Source organism: Malurus melanocephalus, unplaced genomic scaffold (genome assembly GCF_030028575.1).
Source record: "Malurus melanocephalus ecotype Western Australia unplaced genomic scaffold, MMel_1.1 scaffold_163, whole genome shotgun sequence".
Taxonomy (NCBI): Eukaryota; Metazoa; Chordata; class Aves; order Passeriformes; family Maluridae; genus Malurus; species Malurus melanocephalus.
In genome coordinates this window covers 529,089-550,011 of record NW_026623395.1, presented here as the reverse complement: position 1 = coordinate 550,011, position 20,923 = coordinate 529,089, and the positions used below count along the sequence as shown (strand labels likewise).

General features: G+C 34.1%; 1 protein-coding gene across 1 annotated transcript in view; it reads left to right on the top strand.

Annotated features, from left to right (window-relative positions):
- WDR72 (WD repeat domain 72) overlaps positions 1 to 20,923 on the top strand; it is an 89,158-nt gene that overhangs the window by 27,670 nt on the left and 40,565 nt on the right. Inside the window, exons 14-16 of the mRNA XM_057372060.1 lie at positions 14,188 to 15,005; positions 17,385 to 17,476; positions 18,670 to 18,752. Of these exons, the coding sequence (XP_057228043.1) occupies positions 14,188 to 15,005; positions 17,385 to 17,476; positions 18,670 to 18,752 (993 nt within the window). The remainder of the gene's footprint in view (positions 1 to 14,187; positions 15,006 to 17,384; positions 17,477 to 18,669; positions 18,753 to 20,923) is intronic.

Genomic DNA, 20,923 nt, shown 5'->3' with positions numbered 1-20,923 from the left:
TAGTAACCTTAGTCTGATTTCTAAAGTTCTTTTTGATCCCATTTTCTGAAAAGTCTTATTAAAGCATAATCCTGCTGAGCATGTTGTGGGGCAGATGGTGCACTAGTTGGCCATTGACACAGAATCTGATATCCCTGTTAGTTTGTTAAAAGGAATAGTTTCTTCTTGCCTTTTTAAATAGGAACAAAAGAAAAAAGTTTTGGTAGTTGTTTGGTGAGTGGTTTTAGGTATGCCTATTACATTGAAAATTGCATACAAGGTGGGAGAAAAGAAAATGTGCTGATTATGGGAGGAGTTTTTTTATAAACTTTTAAGTGTGGAGTTTAATATGCTTTAGGAATTATCATGGTCTTAAATTGGAAGAAATATCACAACAGGAAAAAGTGGAATTGTAATCATTTGTAGCACTTTTTTTGATCTCATAACATCTTGCCTGCTCTGATTTCTCAAAAAAATATTCCATTTTCTTACTTGAATACTGTTCATTAATTATCTTGTCCAAATGAAAACTTTTTAGTGTGAATACTATTAATGCCTGTCAGACTTTTTCTGTCAAAACCTCTTTTTAGTTTCATGTCCTTTTTTGTCATTGCAGTTCCGTTAGGTTTATCTAATTTCATAATAAAGTTCTATACTGGGGAAAGCTCTTTTCATTCATCAAACATGTGTTATCCGGTACACTGAGATTCTTCCCGCTTGCATCTGCATTAGAGAGGATTCTGTAGATTAGTGTGGGAGATGCTGGAGGCTAAATGTGTATAGTGTAGATGAACCTGGGAAAAATACAACAATGGAAGTCCCCTTAATGCTCTTGCAGAAGCTCAATTCAGGCTACACAAAAGGAGTATGGAACTCTGCAGCTTTTTTAGCTCTGTTCTCTTATGGCTGAAACGAAGGCTTGTTATGAAGTCTGCTGTTTTTCTTAAGTTTTGTGCAGAAAACTATATTTTAGGTTTTTCAAAAAGTKGTCTGTTGAGTTTTTTGCATCATCATATTTTAGCATCTTGAAATACTTTGGAAATTCAGATCCCATGGAATTAGTGAGAGAACTGTGGGTATCAGACTTCAACATTCCATACCATATTATTTAAAGCATATAATTACTACTCACATGAAACTATCACAAAACTTTCAGGGTGTTTTAATATCGGGTGTTTCAGGGTGTTCTAATATAGAATATTTCATTATCAATTTCCTTCTTGGATAAATTGTGTATTAGAAATTTAACAACATACTAAATTGTTAATAACTTCTCTATCAAAAACCCCAACATCATCAATTTTAGCATATATTAAAAACTCAATCTTAGAAGATTTATGTGACAGAAGAAAATGAGTGGGTAGCTATTCTAACCAGTTGGTATTGTAACTGTGAGTGATCTTTTCATACATGAGTGATCCACATGAAGATTGCAAGTAAGATTCAGCATTTATTCTTACTATTACTACATTGTTTTCCCATTCATATTAAAGATGAAAGAACATTTTGAAAACAATGCTCTCTTTTTCCTCCATCCTGAGAAAGCTAAATATCCTCATATAGCAATCCAGCTTCAAAGGTTTTCTTTCAAAACCTTTGCCATCATGTAAATCACAGATACAAAAGAAGAATGTTTTGATTTCATGGTGTTTTGACCATTTTAATTCTTTTATTGTGCTGCACGTGCCAGTGGGAGTACCAATAACAGATGACTGTGACAAATGCTGTTAACACAAGATCCATATTAATGTTGTCAAATCCCCTTGATACATTTAAACAGATTTTAATTATTTTTAATGTCAAAAGACCCAAAATATATAGCTTAATAGTTCTTCAAGAAAGCTTTACTTAATATGTGATTGTAAAACCTCTCATAAAAATGAAACTTTTATATTGGCCTTAGTCATTGACATAGGGTATTCATCAAGTCAGCAATTTGTGTGGCAAAGTGCCATTTGAATAGTGTATTGTTAGAATACTTATGGTCCACTTGACAAGGCTCTTGCTGTAAATAGTGCAATTTGACTCCAGCTGTTAAAGAGTGGCTTTGACAGCAGCCAAATAGAATGGAGATGCTTTACTGCACCGCAGAAAAATCAATATTGGGTTCTTGTTCATAGTAACCTGTTTTCTCTTTTTCTTTTTTTTTTTTTATTTTTGCAGATTTTTACAGGACTATCTAGAGTTCATTTGTGAAAGTTTAAATATTATTTTGAAAGTGAGGCTGGTTTATTTTCAGAATAACGTTGGTGATGAATGGTGCTTGTGTTTAGTTAAAAAGAGAAAGACRGTGCTTTGTGGATATACAGAAACAATGTGATGATGCAGCATWATTTCAACTCTGTTTATAGGGATGGATGTTAGGATGTGGGTGCGTAAGTTGTGTAACTAATGACAAAAAAACATTCTTCCCTTCCTCTGTGTTCTTTTTTCTTTTTGTAGTGCCACTGTAGTATCCCTGTCAATTTTCTAAGTATAGGGGTTAGTTAAAACGGTTTCTTTGTTGCTCTCCCTGTAACAACCCCCACAGATGTAGACAATCTGTAGTGCCATTGTAGATTTTCCTGAAGCATGGCCTTGCTGGTGCTGAACAGTTTTCTAGCAGTATTCAGTGACACAAGGTTGCTATGATACCTGGCCAGTAGCAATAGGTATTGAATCACTGGTCTTAATTACAATAGAATACACGCTAGACTGTGCTCATGGTGTTTATATGGAACTGCCTCTTGTTATACCTTTAAGTCATAGTTCTGTTYGAAAATTGGAGCTGTGTGAAAAACTGATTTAAAAAAAAATTGAAATGCTTCAGTGCATCRTATGAAGATTTCACTGATGCACATAAAAAGCTGGAGATGTCTGGGAATTGTTTTCCTGATGTTCCAGAAACCTTTCATGTTGGAAAGTTTCCTAGCTTTTCAGCTTCAATATTTTGGATATAAATCTGTGTTTATCTTGCACTGTTTCTAGTGATTTCAATAATATAATGGTCTGGRTAAAGACATTGGAGGGAAAAGCAGCTTCTAAAATCTGTGCAATAGTTACTAAACCTTGAACTCCTAAATTATACTATTGAAAACCTAGACCAGAAAAGGGAATTTTTTTATTTTGTATGTAAGGCAAGGCAAAGATGGGGGAAAGAAATGTATTTATCTATATGTGAACTTTTATAAATATATGTGGGTTTTTTTATATATTAACTCAGCAATTTTTTTAAAATACCTTGTGTTAGGAGTTCTAAAGAACTTGATATTCACTTACATAATAGCATACATATTCTGCTCTGAACAAAAATATGTAAAGGCAAGAATGTCCAGAAGTTATAAATAATAAAGAAAATAATTATTTTGTTGCTGCACAGAATAAGTAAAAGGCAAATGAAGACTGTAGGACAAGAGCAGCTATTTGTTTTAGTATAGCAAAAGAGGCTATTTTAAAATAAAATTGTTATTGGAAGCCTGAAAAATCACTGCTAGTTAAATYTTACTGATGGAAAAATTGATGGAAAAATGGAAATAAGATACAAGCACAAATGCCAAATAATACTTAGCAAATAGGAAATCAGGAGTGATACCATAAACAATGGTGTCACAGACATGGATTACTTTAATTTCTTTCCTTTTATAATATTTAGAGCATTCTTATGGGGAATTACATCTCTTGATGATTTATGTGAAGTGGATTATTAAGGACAAAGCAAAATAGAAAGKAATAGAATATTTCCCAAAGTTGGTAACATCATGTTGCTGCTGCAAGGGTATTTCCTTTTTCTGGGACTAATGTTCAGTAGCTATATCTAGTAGCTTATTAAGTAAGTATAATAGGAAAACGAGTGAAGAAAAGAGGGTGCAATATACACAGATTTTTTCCTCTATAATTCASTTGCAAAGCATTTTAGTACTACATTTTCTGTGAAATTTCCCAACTAAGTATTTTATCAAGGGACTGAGGTAGCAACATAACTACAGTAATAACTTCGTAAGTTATGAGATTAGATTTGTACCAGGTAGAAGGAATCATGATCCTGAAGGATATCRATAGTTTTGTCCRCATGCCACCTTTGATGGTAGTTACTGTAGTTTTTGAATTTCCCCACCAAGTCAAGAATTTGTTGATCAGTGTTTTTTCCATTATTGCCTCAAAGCAAAGGGAAACTGTTGCCATTGTGATGTTGTGGCACATTTTAATCTTGCAGATGTGGATATTAATGCAGGATGACAGAAATCTGATAATAAATCTTAGCTGTTTATTTCAATGTTCTGACATTGGTTCTTTTTTACTCTTTACTATACTGAAGCTGAGTGACTTGAAACTTCTTTTCCTTCCTAGACAACTAATTGGGCTGTGTGACAAAGCTAAAGAAGGTGCTATGGTATCCTACTAGAAATAAATCTAAGGTCAATATCAACAGTCCTTGTGAGGTATTTCATGTTGAAGGATGATTTATTGAAGCTAACCTAGCTATTGCTGTCTTACTCTTTGTCTTTTCCTATATTACTGCCATGCTACAATTCTCTGTCTCTTGGAACCTCTAGCGAAGTTTGAATTTTGGGTTTTTTAGGGGTATACCTTTATAATCAGAAACACACAGTTTCTATCTTATGGAAGTGGTGCTCATGATATTGTATTTGCCATTTAGGACTGTTTCTTTTAGGTCTGAGTGTGGTACATGGTTTGAATTTTCCTATCTTGGATTTTACCTTTACTACTTTCCGTTCCAGAAGGTGTGACTTGTTCTGTAGATTGGCCTAATTGATTTTCCTTCTAAGTGCTCTACCTAATTCTAAAATAAATTACATGGTATTTATTATAACCTTTGTATTATCATGTTGTTCAATGGTGTTCTTTAAATTCTTCACATTTCATGACAGTGATATGGTGGAATCTTTACATTTGTGATAATCACCTTTTCTATTCTAAACATTAATTCCCTGGCCTCTGGTAGTTTAATTAGTATTATTTTGTGAAGAAAAAATATTAAGTGAATTCACTGTGAGACTTATTTCGAGGTTCCACCTCACATGTCTATTTAAAAAAAAATAAGCAGTAACTTTTTCAAAAGAACATCATCATCTTACATGCAACTTTAAAAACAGAATTTCAGGAAAAATCTCTCTGCAAAAAAGACTTGCTATCTGCTAGCTTCCTTCTGAGAGCTAATTGGATCTCTTGTCTCAATTACATGGCAGAAATCAAATCTTAGACTAACCTATGGTTTGATTTCAAACAAAGCAACAGCAGTGTTTATATGCCCATTCTCTTTACTTTTTTTTTATATATTGGTACTCAAACCTTAAATCATCCAAACAGACACCTGAGAATGTTTGTTTCCAAATACTGTCCATTTGGAAGCCTCYGCAATAAGACTGAATAGCTTGCAAGGAGCAGTTTGAAATCTATGTGTACAGAAACTTAGCTGCTATACTGATACATCCTAGAATGCTGTAGGATCTGAAGAAAGTTCAGCTTGCCTATTCTTGAGTTTTCAAGAATGGCACTTTCTAGAATACCCAGGATTGATTTGTTTTGTTCTTTTTCTTTAGTAGAAAGTCACTTGCTCATGAATTGATCTGGAACTTTTATGTAGATAAATTTTCTGTGTGGGACCTATAATTCAATACAGGAAATACATTGATGTAACAGTGTAGGGAAAATACGTTGTTTCAGCTGAAGTCAGCACTCAAACATGTATTGCTAACTTGATTTTTATACACATCACTCCTTCTAAAGACAAAGCAATATTCCCAAGCTCCTTAAGGCCATCTTGGCAGTATCTCTGTGTTCAGCATTATTCTCACAGATATTTGGATGTTCATTCATCCAGTAAATTGTTCAGTACGATAATTCCTAAATCCTGAGTCGGTAGTCTKTGGTTTTGGATTGCTGTAGCATTGCTTGTCTAGTTGATGATGTAAGGAAAYTTTGGAAATGTTTCATCTTTTCTTTTAAAATGCTGAGTGAGTATGAAAATGTTTTCATAATCACCCATCAGTGGGCTGTAAATATTTCTGAAGATATGATTAGGAAATTTGCATTCAAAATACATTACTTAATTAAGATGTAGGCAGAATACTTGATTACTTGGTGTATAAATGAAACTTAATTTAAAAACCACCTTATTCTTTTCATCTAGGCTTTTCATAATGCAGAGATTTTTCCATGTTCAAAATGGATGTTAGTTTGAGATGAGTGGTTCTACAGTTCATTTTACATTCTTTCTATGATAAAATTACTASACAAGACTTGGTCAAAAGTATTGTGTTTAGAATTTCCTGTCTGATAGTGTGCCCAGACAGGGAGTGATATTAATTCTAGAGCAAAGCAAAAGTTTTCTATGAAAAAAAGTTTGTACCTTTCTTCAAATACTTTTCTGAAAAAAATARAATGTCAACTTGTTTCCTAGTGTTGAAAACTTGTGAAGAATATCCTGTATGTTATTTCTACTTGCCCATTATTCTTTGATATCTTTTTGTGATTTGTCTTCAGAATCACTTTAATATGTATACTTTAATTAAATCCAATAAAAAAAACTCTAAGTTGTGTGTTAACTTGAAAACAAAATGTGCGAAACATAYAATTTTCATACCAGACCTCTACATTGAGCAATAGATGTGCTAGCAATTCTCCCTAAACAATTGAAACTTTTGTGCCCAGTAGATCCATCTGGACAACAATCTGCCTGACAGTGGCCTTCCATACATGATAAAAAGAGGTTTTATTCAGTTACTTAAACTATTCATCATACAGCTTGAGCCTGAAGACTCCTTGGCTTAATTACTTACATTGTGTTGCAGATGCATCAACTTTGAATAGTTACTGTTCAAAGTGCTGTGAAGATAGTAAAGCCTTCCACTGGGATTTAAAGAAAGGAAACAAGAAGGGAAGATGACCCTGTTGGGGGAAAGAGGGTGACTCTGCTTATGTTGCAATTAAATTGATAGATAAACACTGGGGCAAAGTCAAAAAGCATTGCAGCCTTTTCTTTRTGGGAGGTGGATTCTTAGGAGGATCTGGGCATCCTCAGTAATACAAGCAGAGTCACTGTAATGAGTACAATAATAAAAGTAATGCAAGGCTAGTTCAAAACTGTTTATGTAAACTTGTTCATRTGGGAACATTCATCATGAATTGACTCATTTGTTTGGGACTGCATTGWCCAAATKAYGAATCCTCAGGTGAGGCATAAATTKCAYGTGAAAGCAAACTGGGGCACTACTACTGACTCCAGGCTTTTTACATATAGTCCTCTAGATGGGAATACTGARGTTTAAAAAGGGTAAAATGAATAACAAAAAAGTTCTGAATGCCCCCATGAAAGAGATCCTCTGTCCTCTGACTAAGTGAAGTGTCTGAAGGTAAGGAATATGAATGACCTTGGGATAGTGACACCATAACTGTGTGATGTTCACCCTATGCATGAGGGCAGTGTTGCTTTGTAACGGATAGGCCTGGCTTCTTTGTGCACTTTGGGAGACCACAAATACTCTTAGTGACAGAAACKCTTCACATGCTCCCTAAATTTGAAGCTTGGGAGGTAGGCAGGGTTAGATGGGGTGTGATATGGGGACTGCTGATAGGAGCTAATATTGGATTAGGAAGTGCATATGGTTTTTATGTGGAGATGAAAGTGTAGCCGATAATTTGCATCCTTTCTTCCTCGGCAGGGTCTTTTAGAGATGGTGTGTGGTGTATGTTTAAGGGCTATTTCAATTATATACCTGCTGTTTGTAACTGTTTTTAAATAAATGCATCTTTGCACATATCCTAGCTTGCTCATCCTTTTAGCAGAGTAAGAAAATAAGACAGCTGTGTATTTGCAAAAAAAAACCTTGAAGAAAGCAGGTTTGCTGATGTGATTTACCTGAAATAAGACATCATTCAATGCTTAGATTATGAGTAAGTTACAAATATGTAAATAGGATTGCAAGATCATATATTATATCTAATTATTAACAGTTCTTTAAGCATCACCCTGAAATTTTGAAGTTTCCCTTAGGGACGGCTTGGACCTTCATTTCGAAGATTTCTTTCTAAGGTTTCTTAAAGCTCTTGCTTTTTAAATTATTGCATCAACATCCTAGTCATAAAATACATGATTGGTCTGTACTCTCCAACTGTCGCAATACTCTTCCACTGAATGATGTTTGATCATATGCTGTRTACTGTGATAACTGTCATGGGAAAAGGTTATACTAATTTTTCTTCTTGCTTGTCTTTTAATGATCAAAGTAATTAAATCAGGCTTTCTAAATTTGGAAGCAACTTACTCTTAAGTAGACATGTATGTTACATTAAGTTTTCAGTTTTATATGTAGGAGACACATCAAAAAATACAATCTCTTTAGTAGATAAAGAGGTATTCTGTTCATGGYATAGGTTTAAGATGTGCTATTTGAAATCTGAGGTTTTTGTGCAACTTGCTAACAATATTTTATGCTCATAAACCAGTTTGAAGCCCCAAACACAATTTCATTTATCTTTATATTCTAAGCTTTATGGAGTCTGCAAAAGTGTCCATCTGTTCAGTCAAGATTGCTTCAAATAGTGAGTGGTCAGGGAGACTTAGCTGATAAAGGTCAAAGGAGCCTCTTGACCCCGTGATTCTTGCCAAAGCAATTGGAGTGTAGGGACTGATATACAGTTAGATACAGCTTGCTAACGTGATCTCCACTTTAATTGGTAATGATAGCAAGAATACGCAGTAAAGTCATTGCTGAAAGAAAACAAAAAGTATCCAATATAGTAATTTATTACCAGTCAGTGGGTTTCACGCACTGGGTTGTTTTACCCCTGCAGTGGTCAGAGAAAGCAAAAAGGTACTCTAACACTTAACTGAAAATGGATGCCCTGCTGCTATCAGAGATGCATGGTGGTCAAACGATTGCCTGTGCCATTAGCTTGGTAATGTTTTCTCTATTGTAAACTCAGCTCCCCATGTTCTTCCTGTGCATCAGCTGCAGATTGAAGGCTTTCTCGTTTGTCTTCTATTTGTGCTGCCAATCATCAAGCTGCTGTTCACCAAGCACATTTCAAGGAGTCAATTTTTTTTACTCCTATCGACTACCATCTCTAGCAACTGGGGGCTCAGAGAATTTAGAAATAAATTTAATGCTTTAATTTACACTATGCCAGCCATTTTGTGCATTGTTTATGTATTTGTTTTCTGTGACAATTCTATGAGACAATTATAAGTTTCCTATTTTACAAAACTGTACATGAGATAGTACCTGCAAATGTGTCCCCAAAACATAAATCTTTCTCTTATGCTACTATTTTCATTAAAAAAAGTTGAAGAGAAAAATATCTTTGCAAGTGAAGCTAATTTTAATCTATTCAATAGTTAAAAATGTACCAAAAATGCAACCCCAAACCCARCAAAAGCAAACACAGATATTGCTTCCCACCAGCAAGGATAAAACATCATGTACAATAGAATAGAGCTATCTCTGGCAATATAAATTAATGTTTAAGGCCCATAGATGTGGTAGACATGCTTCAGTTAACAGTTCTTCAATCTCCACAAAGTACAAATGTAACAGGAGGGTAGGAGTCCCTAAATAGCTTTTACAAGCAGATGTGTCTTGTACTTATTTTTAGTGAGCCCAGAGCCCAGTGATGAGATGTGATTGTGAGAAGTTATGACCTCTGAACTTCTCTTGACAATCTGGTAACTGGCTGATCCAAACACAGAAAATTTGTAGCCATAAATAAATTTTTGGTTGACAAATTTTGCTACGCTCCTCTTTCATTTCTGTAACAGGTTGTCCATAATTTAGTTTTTTGAAAACAGTTTATTGTCACTGTTAATGATTGCTGCAGTTAGTGAAGAGTGATTCAGACATATAGTCTTTAAAGTTTATATTTTCTTTGTAGTGTAATAGAAAGATTACAGTAAAGACCGCTGACAAAAATAATAATTTTCATTGAAATAAGCATATTGATGTTGCATTATTAAACACCATTGTGTTATTTCAGAAATTATAATAAAAAAAAACTTCCTAAAGACTAAAAGATATAGTAGTTTTAATGTTTCCATATTCAATTTTGTTTAAAAAATCTTGTTTTAAAGTATATAGTACAAGTGGATATTCACAGAATGCCTTCATTGAGCAAACAATAGGATGGTGGTATTTTAGTGATTAAGTTTGCATTAATTAATTAATTAAAAGTATCTTTAATAATGAAAAAAAAATTAAAAAGTCTTTCAGATAAGACTTACTCTTTTATGCTGCACTTCAGTGGACTGATGTATTATATCTGTATTAAAAACCAAATGCCTAAGTGCTGTCAAAATATAAAAGTATATATACCTTAAAAAAAGCGAAAGCTCTAAAACCTGACGTAAAAAATCCCTCACCCCAAGAAAAAGAAAGCAGCAGTGCACCTCCTATGAATGAAAGAACCTTCCAGTCTCTGGCAATATTTCAGTTAGGATCCACAGATTCCCCTCCCCAATCTTCACCTGCCTAATCTACCTAAGAATTCCCATTAAAGTTCTTCAAKTTCTCTCTAATATTTTCTTGAGCCTTTACAGGTGGCAAGAAGTGGATAAAGGAGAAGATTGAACTTGTTCAGTGTTAATGGATGAAAATGTGTTTTTTTAAAAGAGAAAGTTCAAAGGAACAGAATTAAACATTTTTTTTACATATTTAAAAAAATATTTAGAATCAGTATATGAGTTATCAACAGGGAGCTTACACTTATGCTTTGTTACAGCATGATTCATTCTGCTGGCACTGGGAATATTGGGACCAATTTTCTGCCACTTTTATCTTGTTATGTTTGGGATAAATTGAGAGTTCAGTGGATAAAGAAAGCCGGAACTCTAGAAGAAAGGTCACATTTAATACTTCAGGACTTGTTTGATGTAGGAGTTGGTACTACTTGTTTTGTGAAAACTGAGCAACTTCTATTCAGTGGTATCAGTGTGGCATCTAAGTATATTTTGAGTCTTGTTTGCCTTCTAAAATTTCTACCTWGTGATTTTGCCTCTTTATTTCCTTTATGTAAAAAGAATGTCAAGATCATTCTTGTCAAATCTGTTTTTAGTACATGAACCACAATACAATATTTCTGGTAAAGAAAGCAAGTACGTGGAAGAAGTACAATACATATGAGGAGCTGAAACAGTATGGGAATCCCTGCCAGCTAATGGAAGTGTGTATTTTAAGTGGAATACTATTCCCAGAACAAGTTGAATCCCAGTGGAAAAAGGCCTTTAGAGATGGGAAGGCAGCTAGGTAAAATGACACTTGAATTGTACTTCCCATGAAATTTTTATGTGATATGTCTGTCTTAAACCTGTTAAAGATAATGGCATGTAGTGATGCAGTTGGGAGCCACAGTAAGCACAGCCCCCTGCTGCCCCCTTCCCATAGTTGTAGGGAAATTTTTCCTTAGGTGCTAAGATAAGAATGAGTAAAGGGAGAAAAGATGTAGAAGAACAAGGTTATAACTTGGGGAGCACTGATGAATTGGGTGCCAGAAAATTGGAACAGGTTTCTAGAGAGGTGAATGCCCCAAGCCTGTGAATGTTTAAGGGGCATTGGGACAATGTTGRGTTGGACTAAATGATTTTTGTAGGGTCCCTTCCAACTGAAATAGTATAGTCTATTCTAGTTCTTCTCTCTAAAATCTGTTAATTTGTTTTTCAATATTCAACAAATGCTATTTCCAGCTCTCTAAGTTGTAGTTAGTTTTATGGGTTTCCCCCCATTCTCTGTAATCTTCTGTTATAGAGAATAAGTTGCCCATATTTTCTGAGTAGCATCTTATGTCTAAAACTTTAGATGCCCACGTTTCACTGGAATGAAATGCCTGTGGCAGAGAGCTAGGATAACTTATTAGRTACTTCTAGGATCAATGTCAATAAGCTATCATATTGCCAATAAACCATAAATGTTTATTCTGACTTCACATGCAGTAGCATCACYGCATGTCCCAAGAGATCGGCATTGTCACAGTGTTTTCCTTTGGATGGTGATTTCACTAAAAGTTTCAAAATGTTAATCATTCAAATGTAAGTGTATAGAAAGACAAAATTATAGGCCGGATAATAACAGTTTCAATTAATGTCAAAGTTAGCCTGTGAATTCCAGTGTTTGCATTCCATGGGGTTCTCCCTAWCTATTAGGAAACAGCATAATTAAAGATTAAAATAATCTTGGTTGCTTAACTACAATGTATTTTTTTTAAAGGAAAAAGGAAAGGGATAAAAAGAAAACCTGAACAAGCAGTTATAATCTCTTACTTATGACTCCCTATGGAGATCTTTAAATGAAATTATATATTTATAGAACATCCTCATCTGGTGGGAGCATCATTCCCTAAATAACAAAAAGCCAAATTATATTACTGCCCAAAACGAAATACTCAAATGACATAGAGTTTCAACAATTGATTCTTTCCTTGTGTTATTTGTACTAGAATATGAACAGTTTAAAAATAGCTAATCCTATAAAATTGTAGCTTGTAATGTAAAAGGTGTTAGGAAAGGAGTGGTCATGAGAAAGATGAAGTAAACAACATTGCATTCCAGTTAGAGCCAGGTGCTGGCCTGTTTACTAACACTTGATGATTTTTTTTTTTGAGATTTAATGATTGTCAATGGGAAGTTCTTTACTTTACATTAGTGTAATGTTTCAAATTATCATAAGGAAATTAAAACTAACAGTGATATAGGAAATTCTATATCACTTKTGATATAAAAGCCAGCATGGTTGTTTGGAAAAGTATTACTGAGTTGAAAAGTTACTTCTTGATGGGTCTTTGTGCTGGTAAAGGTGAAATAGACTGAACAGGCTGCTGGGACTATRAGCTTCTGCAAGACAATAAAAACATACAAGTCATAAATGCTTAAAGAAAAGGGCAGAAGTGTCAACAAGGAGTTTATATTCCCTCACTTCTGGTGTTTCCCTGAAGGTAAAAGATCCTACTTCTTTAGCAGATGCAGGAGGATTATGATACATGTTACTGTGTGAACTCMTCAGCTGATTTATAAAGTGCCCAAAGACATCCCTTCCACCAGAATTTGTCACAGCATAGTGTCTAACCCATGCCAAGGCTGCTGGTAAAAGAAAATATATAAAATTTTATTATTAATAACAATTTGTCATTTAAAAAATGAAACTACAAGGCTAAAATGGAGTAGTTTTTTTTTTGTGAAGATGTTTTTGAATATTTCCTCATGTTCAGCTGACAATTCATCGTTATTAAGTTATTTCTGCAGTTTAATATGCGAGTCTAAAGTTTTGAGCAGCTGTAGYTGCTTCTTGAATCTTTAATTCTGGTTTAAAATCTAGTTTAAAAACTTTAAACATGTTCTTTAGACATTTATTAGCAACAGTAATTAGCTACGTATATTTATACCAGGACAATTATMATGTTAATATGTAGAAGTAAAATCATTCTTTACAAATTACCATTACTGTGAATGGGCTTTAAAGTTGGGGAAGAAGTATGGAGAATTCTAGAAAGATGAAGCTTAGAAATAGAGTAGCACAAGATAAAGTCAAATGKTCATAAACATAGTAGCTCTGTAGACTTTTTCTCTTAATTATTTTCAGCTAATTAATTGTGTATGTTAATGATTGCTGCAGTTTTATTTACCTTGCTGAAGATTTATTTACCTAGGTTCCTTATTGTTCTTGATATGTGACTTATCTCAGAATGAAGTAWCATTTAGACAGCTTTGTATGTTTTGAAATGGCAAAATGCATAGTTTTTGTCTCATACAAATCTATTTATATGTATCTCACATATCAAATTGCAACAAGGCATGTAGACACTCACGGTTTGCAAGAATTTTGCAACATTGTAGAATTTGCTTCTCTAGATTTATTTTGAAAAAAAAGGGTTTATGCTTTAAAATTTTCCAAAAAGCATTTTAGCTCAAAATGAGACTTAGCAGAAGTACCAGCCTAGAGCTTTTGCCAAGATGTGTCTGATTTACAGTATATGTTATTGAAGACACTAAGSAGCCTGTCTTACAATATTTACACTGAGGCATCCATGTGTATCTTAAGCTATTTAGAAGCAAATCTTCTTTACTTAATCAAAACTAATATAAAAATAAATATAATGAATATAATTACATTGAGCTTAATAGAGTTAATAGATTTTGTTTATTCCATAGGTAATTCTATGTTGATACCTTGAAAATTACAAAGTACTGTTGGATTTTTGTTTAGATATCTAATGTTTTTCTTTCAGTTAATTGATACCAGCTGCATCCAACAGCCCTTTACAATTTTACCAGCTAAGACAAAATGGACTAATGCAAACTTTCATATTCTCTTATTTGATCTGGAAAAACTTGAGGAACTTCTGTCATCTCAACTCCATGTATTAAAGTCATCAAAATCATTCCACAACCAATACACTCTAGAAAGAGCTAAAAGTACTTCTGAGAAAAGAGCACTGACATTAAAAAGAAATAAAACTGCTGCCTTCATACCTTCACAAGATGGGCAGGCAGATACTGTTTGTTCAGACCAAGTTCATGGGGATAACAATGCAACTAGGCCTGKGGAAGAAAGTGGTGGCATGAAAAGACAGAAAAAAATGAAGAGTTCAAGAAAGATTAGAATGCAACCATCAGGAAACATTGATGTGAACATCATCACTGATACAGCTAAACTGCTTTTGTCATGTCTCCTCCCATGGGGTGTTGATAAAGAAATAGACAATCTCTGTGTTAGACGCTTGGGTATCTTGAGGCTTCAGTGTCCTGTTTCTTTTGGACTTGTGTCCAATGAAGGCCACCTGTCACTAATGTTGCCAGGATGGAAATGTACTGATTGTGATGTGCTAGGAGAACATGAAGTTTTCAACTTATTTTCAAAAAGAGTCCTTGATTTATCAAGCAAATACCTTGCTGCAACTGAAGGAAATAYGGGAAAGAAGGATGGACCTGAGAATGATGATTATGGAACAAGGGATTTGGAAACAACATTTTTCTTTTTTAGCAGAATAGCTTTAATCAACAGGATAACTAAGACACCTTCAGGAGTTACAGATGAAATTGAAAGGTAAGAACTTCTCCATTTATAAGTTTCTCTTCCTTTATAGTAGTTAAAAAATCAAAACTGAAACAAAGTTTTCTGAAATATGGACTTCTTCAATGGAGCATGTGTCTTTTCTCTAGAGCTTTTTGAAAGATGTTCTTTGAAGAAAACCTGATTAGATAAAAATAAGTATCTTTACATTTTTGTGTTTAGCAGATGAGAACTGATGCACATTTTTTTTTCATCAGAACAAGAATTTGTATTATCCAGCTTCTCACCCACTTTTTCCAGAGATTACTCTTTTCCTTGCTGTTCRAAGTAGAATAATGAGATCTCTTTAGGCACGTTGTGAGATGTGCATTAAGAACATCTGTGTTGCTTAAACTTCCACTCTCTATAAGCAATACTTCCTTTKCCATGGAGCCCCTGACTTCACAGATAAATAAAACATAAGAGACAAGAATAGTCTGCCCTAGTTATACTATCTGAAGTACAATGACCCCAGTAATGATGGCAGCTACTGGGAATGAATGCCTCATTGGCCCTTATGTTGTGAGAACCATCCCAAATAGCATTTATGTTACTCAAAACAAATTTATTGACTAAATGCTTTTTCAGCATTAAAGGAAAAATAACATGCTCAACATTATTTGACCAAGCCAAATAGAGCATGCTAATCAAGCAATGGATATTGTCCGTGGATTTTTTGTTGTTCGGCAAACATAGGTTGGTCTGTATTTAGTTTTTTAGGGACAATTAACTTCAGTGTCGGTGATGCTATGGCCCCAAGGCAAGAAGGGGGGACAGAAAATATTGATCTTGCTGCAAATATCTGCATCTCCTACAAAGCTCTAGGCACTCAGCATCTCTCAAGACATGTGTGCCATCCCACAGGACAAATGCACATTTCTCAGTTATATTTGCTGCTAATCATATTGCCTATTGGTCCATATTCAACACAAGCCCTTAGATGAAAGCTTGTTTCAGGATTCAAGCTTGAACACGAGTTCCTTTCTGTGCAGAAATGTACTTTATGCTTGCATTGTGTATTCCAGCACCCTTTTGGAAAAACACTGTGTAACTGAAATTAATCTGTGTACCAGAATCAAACATTTTTCCCAGACATGCAGATCCTGGCTTTGGAATATAGATCCTGTAAAATGACAAGGAGTTCAGCAAGGAAAAAGATGCCTTTCTTTTCTTTTTTTTTTTTTTTTTTTCCCCCAGAACAATGCAATGTAAGTTTTAAGTTTTCTCTAGGATACATAAAAACATAAGCCCTAACATCTTTATTAAATGTTATTTTGGTGAGTTTTCCTTCTAAAAGTACAGTACACAGCCAAACCTCTTTAGACAGTTGCTTTAGCCAAAACTATGTTATGCTCAAGGAAAAAGAAACCTACATATTGAGCTCTAATTCACCACAGTATTTGCAGAAGTCGTAGGACACCAACTTGCAAAGGTTCTGGTGTTTGTCTGTCTGTTGGTTTTTTGCAACTTGACACAGCCTGTGAAAATAAACCTGCAGAAAAATGTTTCAGATCACAAATTGGGGACAGAAACAGAAAGAAGCTAGGAWGAAAAGATCTTCAGAGAATTTTTCTCCTGCTTTTTGACATTTGTGYCTCTAACTTAAAGCTCTCAAGCTGCAAGCTTTCTGAGTTGTTTAGCATTGTAAAGTCTTCTGAAATACTAGATTCACTGTTCATTGTAGTGAATTTGAAAGGCAAATATTTTTAAATGACACATTAATGTAGTATTTGCAGGGTCCCTATAACAATTCATTTAAAAGAAACAGTTTAAAATAGGGCAAGGGTTTGGAGTGTTTTTTACGTTTTCTCCTCCATTCATATCCTTTGTTTGCAAGGGTTAGGTTGCTGAGTTAGTGACTCAGAGCAAATGTATGTACACACTARCCTCCTAAATTGTAGCCATCTACTGAAATCCTAAGAATTGTAACGATACTCTAAATTATTTACTACTGTGGGAAAAAAAAAGGAAATGTATAAAAAAAGGCTTTTAGTTTCCCTTGAACTTTTGTTGTATGTGTTAGAAAAAAAACCCAGACAAGTTCTTTTGTGAAAATGGTATTTTAAAACCAGTTCTTCACATATGAATTAGTTTCTTTTTGAAAATTAAAACWTTACATTTGGCTCAAAGCTTATTGRAGGTAAGTTCCTGCACCTGGATGGTACTTTCCTGTATTTGTCTAAATGTGAATGTTTCAACACCAACTTACAGGTGAAAGAATGTAATTGACTTCTGAGGAGAAACTAACTTGTGGTTGATAATAATTGATAGCAGAATACCTACTGTAAAAAAAAAAATCCAACCCTACCTTAATATGTAAGATTTTTTTGTATGTATGTTCAGGTTTTGTTTGATAGTTTYATATTCTTTTAGTCCACAGAAATCAGAATCTGTACATGACAAATGGCAAAATGTAGAAGCAGTAACACTTTCATGCCCCAGTTTTTATGGAGGCTTACCAAGCAGTAAGTATGTGTGGTGGCAGTATCMATTTTTAAGTGTTAGTTTTTGCATGCTTGTTGTTGCTAAAATATGTAATTTTATTTCTGTAATGATGAAGAATATTGTTTGTGCAGTCCAATCTGCAAACAGAGAATTACTCTGTTTTCTTTTGTGAATATCACAAATTACAAAATATTTACACAATATTTATCACAGAAGTATTTATCAAAAATATGTAAACAAAGTGTTAACTGGAATCAATGATATTTTTCCTGTCATGATCAGACATTTAGCTGGATTTCTAAAGACACTTTCTAGCAATCTGAAAAACAGAAATGTAATAAGACAAACACTATAATCTCTCCCATCCCCCATCTCCCTCATCACCATTACGTGCCCACCCAATAATATATACAGCCCTTCAAGCAAACTGTTGCCTTAGTAATGCAAGAGCCATCCTGACTGTTCAATAATGCCTTTAGACTTTTGGCTTAGGGCAAAATAAAATAATCTGTTCCTGTTAATGTCCCACAGGCCATTGCTCATCAGTCTTGGCTCTGTAAGCCAGCCTTGGTTTGTTTACAGTATGTAACTAACCTAAGGAAGTTTAAATAAAACCCTAAATAGAATATGGACATTTGTCAGTAYACATTACCTGTCAAATGTAGTATGCCTCTTATAGAATAAGCCATGTCTTGACTGAAAGCACAAATCCTTTTACACCAAATTTTGATCCCATCCTGTGTAGGTAAATCTTAATATCCCCATCAAAAATCAGTTACCTTTTCTTCTCTGCATCTAATATGCACCATAAGTGCAGAACTTGTGATGACAGCAGAAATGTCTATTGGAAAAAAGAGATGGAGCATAAAATCAAGTGACAATAGAAAATAAGAAGGGCGAAGGCATGGAAATGGTTTAGAGGTGACTAAAATGTTAATGAACATAAAAATAGACTTACTGAGTGACCTAAAAATTCTAAGGTAATCTAAGTCATATGAAATATGTCTTAGTTTAACTTGAGAATAATTGTTAAAGCAATAGATTGAACACTTTGTGCTTATTGCATCAGATGGAAGTGTGTTGTAAGAAAATACGTTTTTCAGATCTTTCCAGGTATGTTGCTAAAATGAAAATTTTAAAATGTTAAAWTATTTTTCTATTTGTGTGCCTCTCGATATACTTTCAGTTTATAAACTATGTWTGTGTTTTTCAGGTAAGAGTAGATACCATTCCCCCGACTTTGGGAGCATTCCATTGCTGAAACTAATTTGTTGTTGGAATGACCAATCTGTAAAGGTAGGAGATTGCTCCAGCTGATACAGGCTATGTCATCCTTAACTCATACTTACCATTTGCTGTAATTTAGTATTTGGAATCAGTAATGTGACCTAACAGTTACAATTTTTGGATAAACTATTACATAAATCTTGCCATGCAGGTCTGTGGAAAGCAGATTATTAATTACAGTATGAAGTATGCTACTTGTGAAACTTTTGTCTTAAAGTACATGTTCAGATGTGAGAAAGTAACTCTCCTASTAATCTTTCATTTAAGTGCTGTTGTTCATAGCATTTATTTAAGGAATAAATGTGCTCTAACAACCACAATAGCATCAAAAATGCTATTTTGTACTCCAGGAATACAAAAGGCCAAAATTAGGGCAGTGTCCTATACTAATRTACTATTACAGAAGAAACAGAAAATGCCTTTTTGAAGGGCAAAAATCCCAAGTCCTTAATTATTACACCAGAATTACTTGCAAGTCACGTAATTATGGAGTTTTTGGTCAGATGATGTTCATCTTTATTATTAGTGAAGAAACTGAAGYCTTGAGAGATAAATAGCTGTTTGAGAGTTGACAGGCAGCAGTGAAACAGTCTGAGCAGTGAAATCTAGAGACCATTTTTCATTTTGGAAATATTTAAATAARGTTGTGTAGTTGTTTGAGTGAGTTAATATTCAGGGATGGAAAACTCAAGATATTGTACTCTGACCACAATGGATTTTATTCCAGAAAAGGGAAATACTTGTTACAAATCTAGTTTATGATATTACTTTTGCAATTGAATTCAACTCTCTACTACTTAAAATGCAAAGAATATTTTCCAGAGCTGAATTGTGCAGAGGTGCTGCAGTGGTAGTCCCCTGTTCTGTTAGACAAAAATGTTTTCTGCAAATATTCATATTCAATTTATACCGGCATTTCATCTTTCATCAGTTGTTTATTATATTCCGACTATCTGCACATCTTCAATATTATTTCAGAATTCTTTTTATTTCCCCTTTCTCTTACAGTAAGATTCTTTTCCTTTTTTAGACACCTCAATAGCTGCAAGTGTCATGTGCAATGTGTGTAATCTCTTGCTGAGTTGGTCAGCCACTGAAACTCTTTAGMTAGTAGTTCATATATTCATAAAAGTTGTGTTTTTAGCATAAGTGATTATGTGMGATCCAGGTATTTGTATTTTTGAGTGTATTTAGCAACTGATCAGTTTATACGATGATACTGGTCTCATCTAGCACAGGAGGTTAGTGTGCTGGAAGATAAGGTATGAAATAAGCTGCCTCACACTTTTTCACTTGAAAAGACTTTAAATGTAAGACACTGGAATWGTCAAGTACTGCAAATATCTTGCTATCAATGCTTCTCAAATTTTAACATTATTCAGGTACAACATTATAGCTGCATAAGCTTTGTTAACCCACTTAGCAGTACAGATTTTGTATTGTTTTTCACCAAAGTGCCATAAAGCTTTCAAGATTCAAAAGAAATAAAATGCTGGCAATAGGTATGATATTTAGTGAAGAGTGGTTTAATAAAAAATTGTAGCTTTTTTGACAATAAGATGGTTTTGTTAAAACTTTATACAAACACATTTTAAAAGCCAATTTATTAATCCTGAGAGGCCTGATTAAGCACTCACATTTTAAGCACTCACATATTTACCAAAAACATCACTAGTTACGCCGTTTTTWAAAACTTTTTGTATTGTGATCTTCAGTAAAGGATACTGACTCTCAGACATGACYGAGAGGAGTTACCAATTACTGATTCCTCATCTCCTTACAGCACTGTAACAGATTCTGTGCCAAGAACCTGGAAAAATCTGCTGCAAATGTTTTATCAGGGTCCTACTGACTTGCTGAAGTTGAAGGCTCATGGGAGATCTTTTTCTGAATGAAATTTTTWARATGTATATATTTTTWAAGTATTTTTCTAGTATTTTCTTTTCCCAGATGATTGGAAAGGTCATCTTCATCTGATTTGCTGTTCTTTCAAATAAAATATAGCCACATCTTGCCACACTTCCATCCCACCCAGACATTGCTTGTGTTCATCTTTTCAGATAGATACATGAAGAAAAATAAATACTTTAATAAAAGTATATAGACAACTGTCCTAACAATTGCTGTGCAGAATTAGAGGAAAGCAGACTGCATAATTCAAGCTGATGTTTTGATCTGTA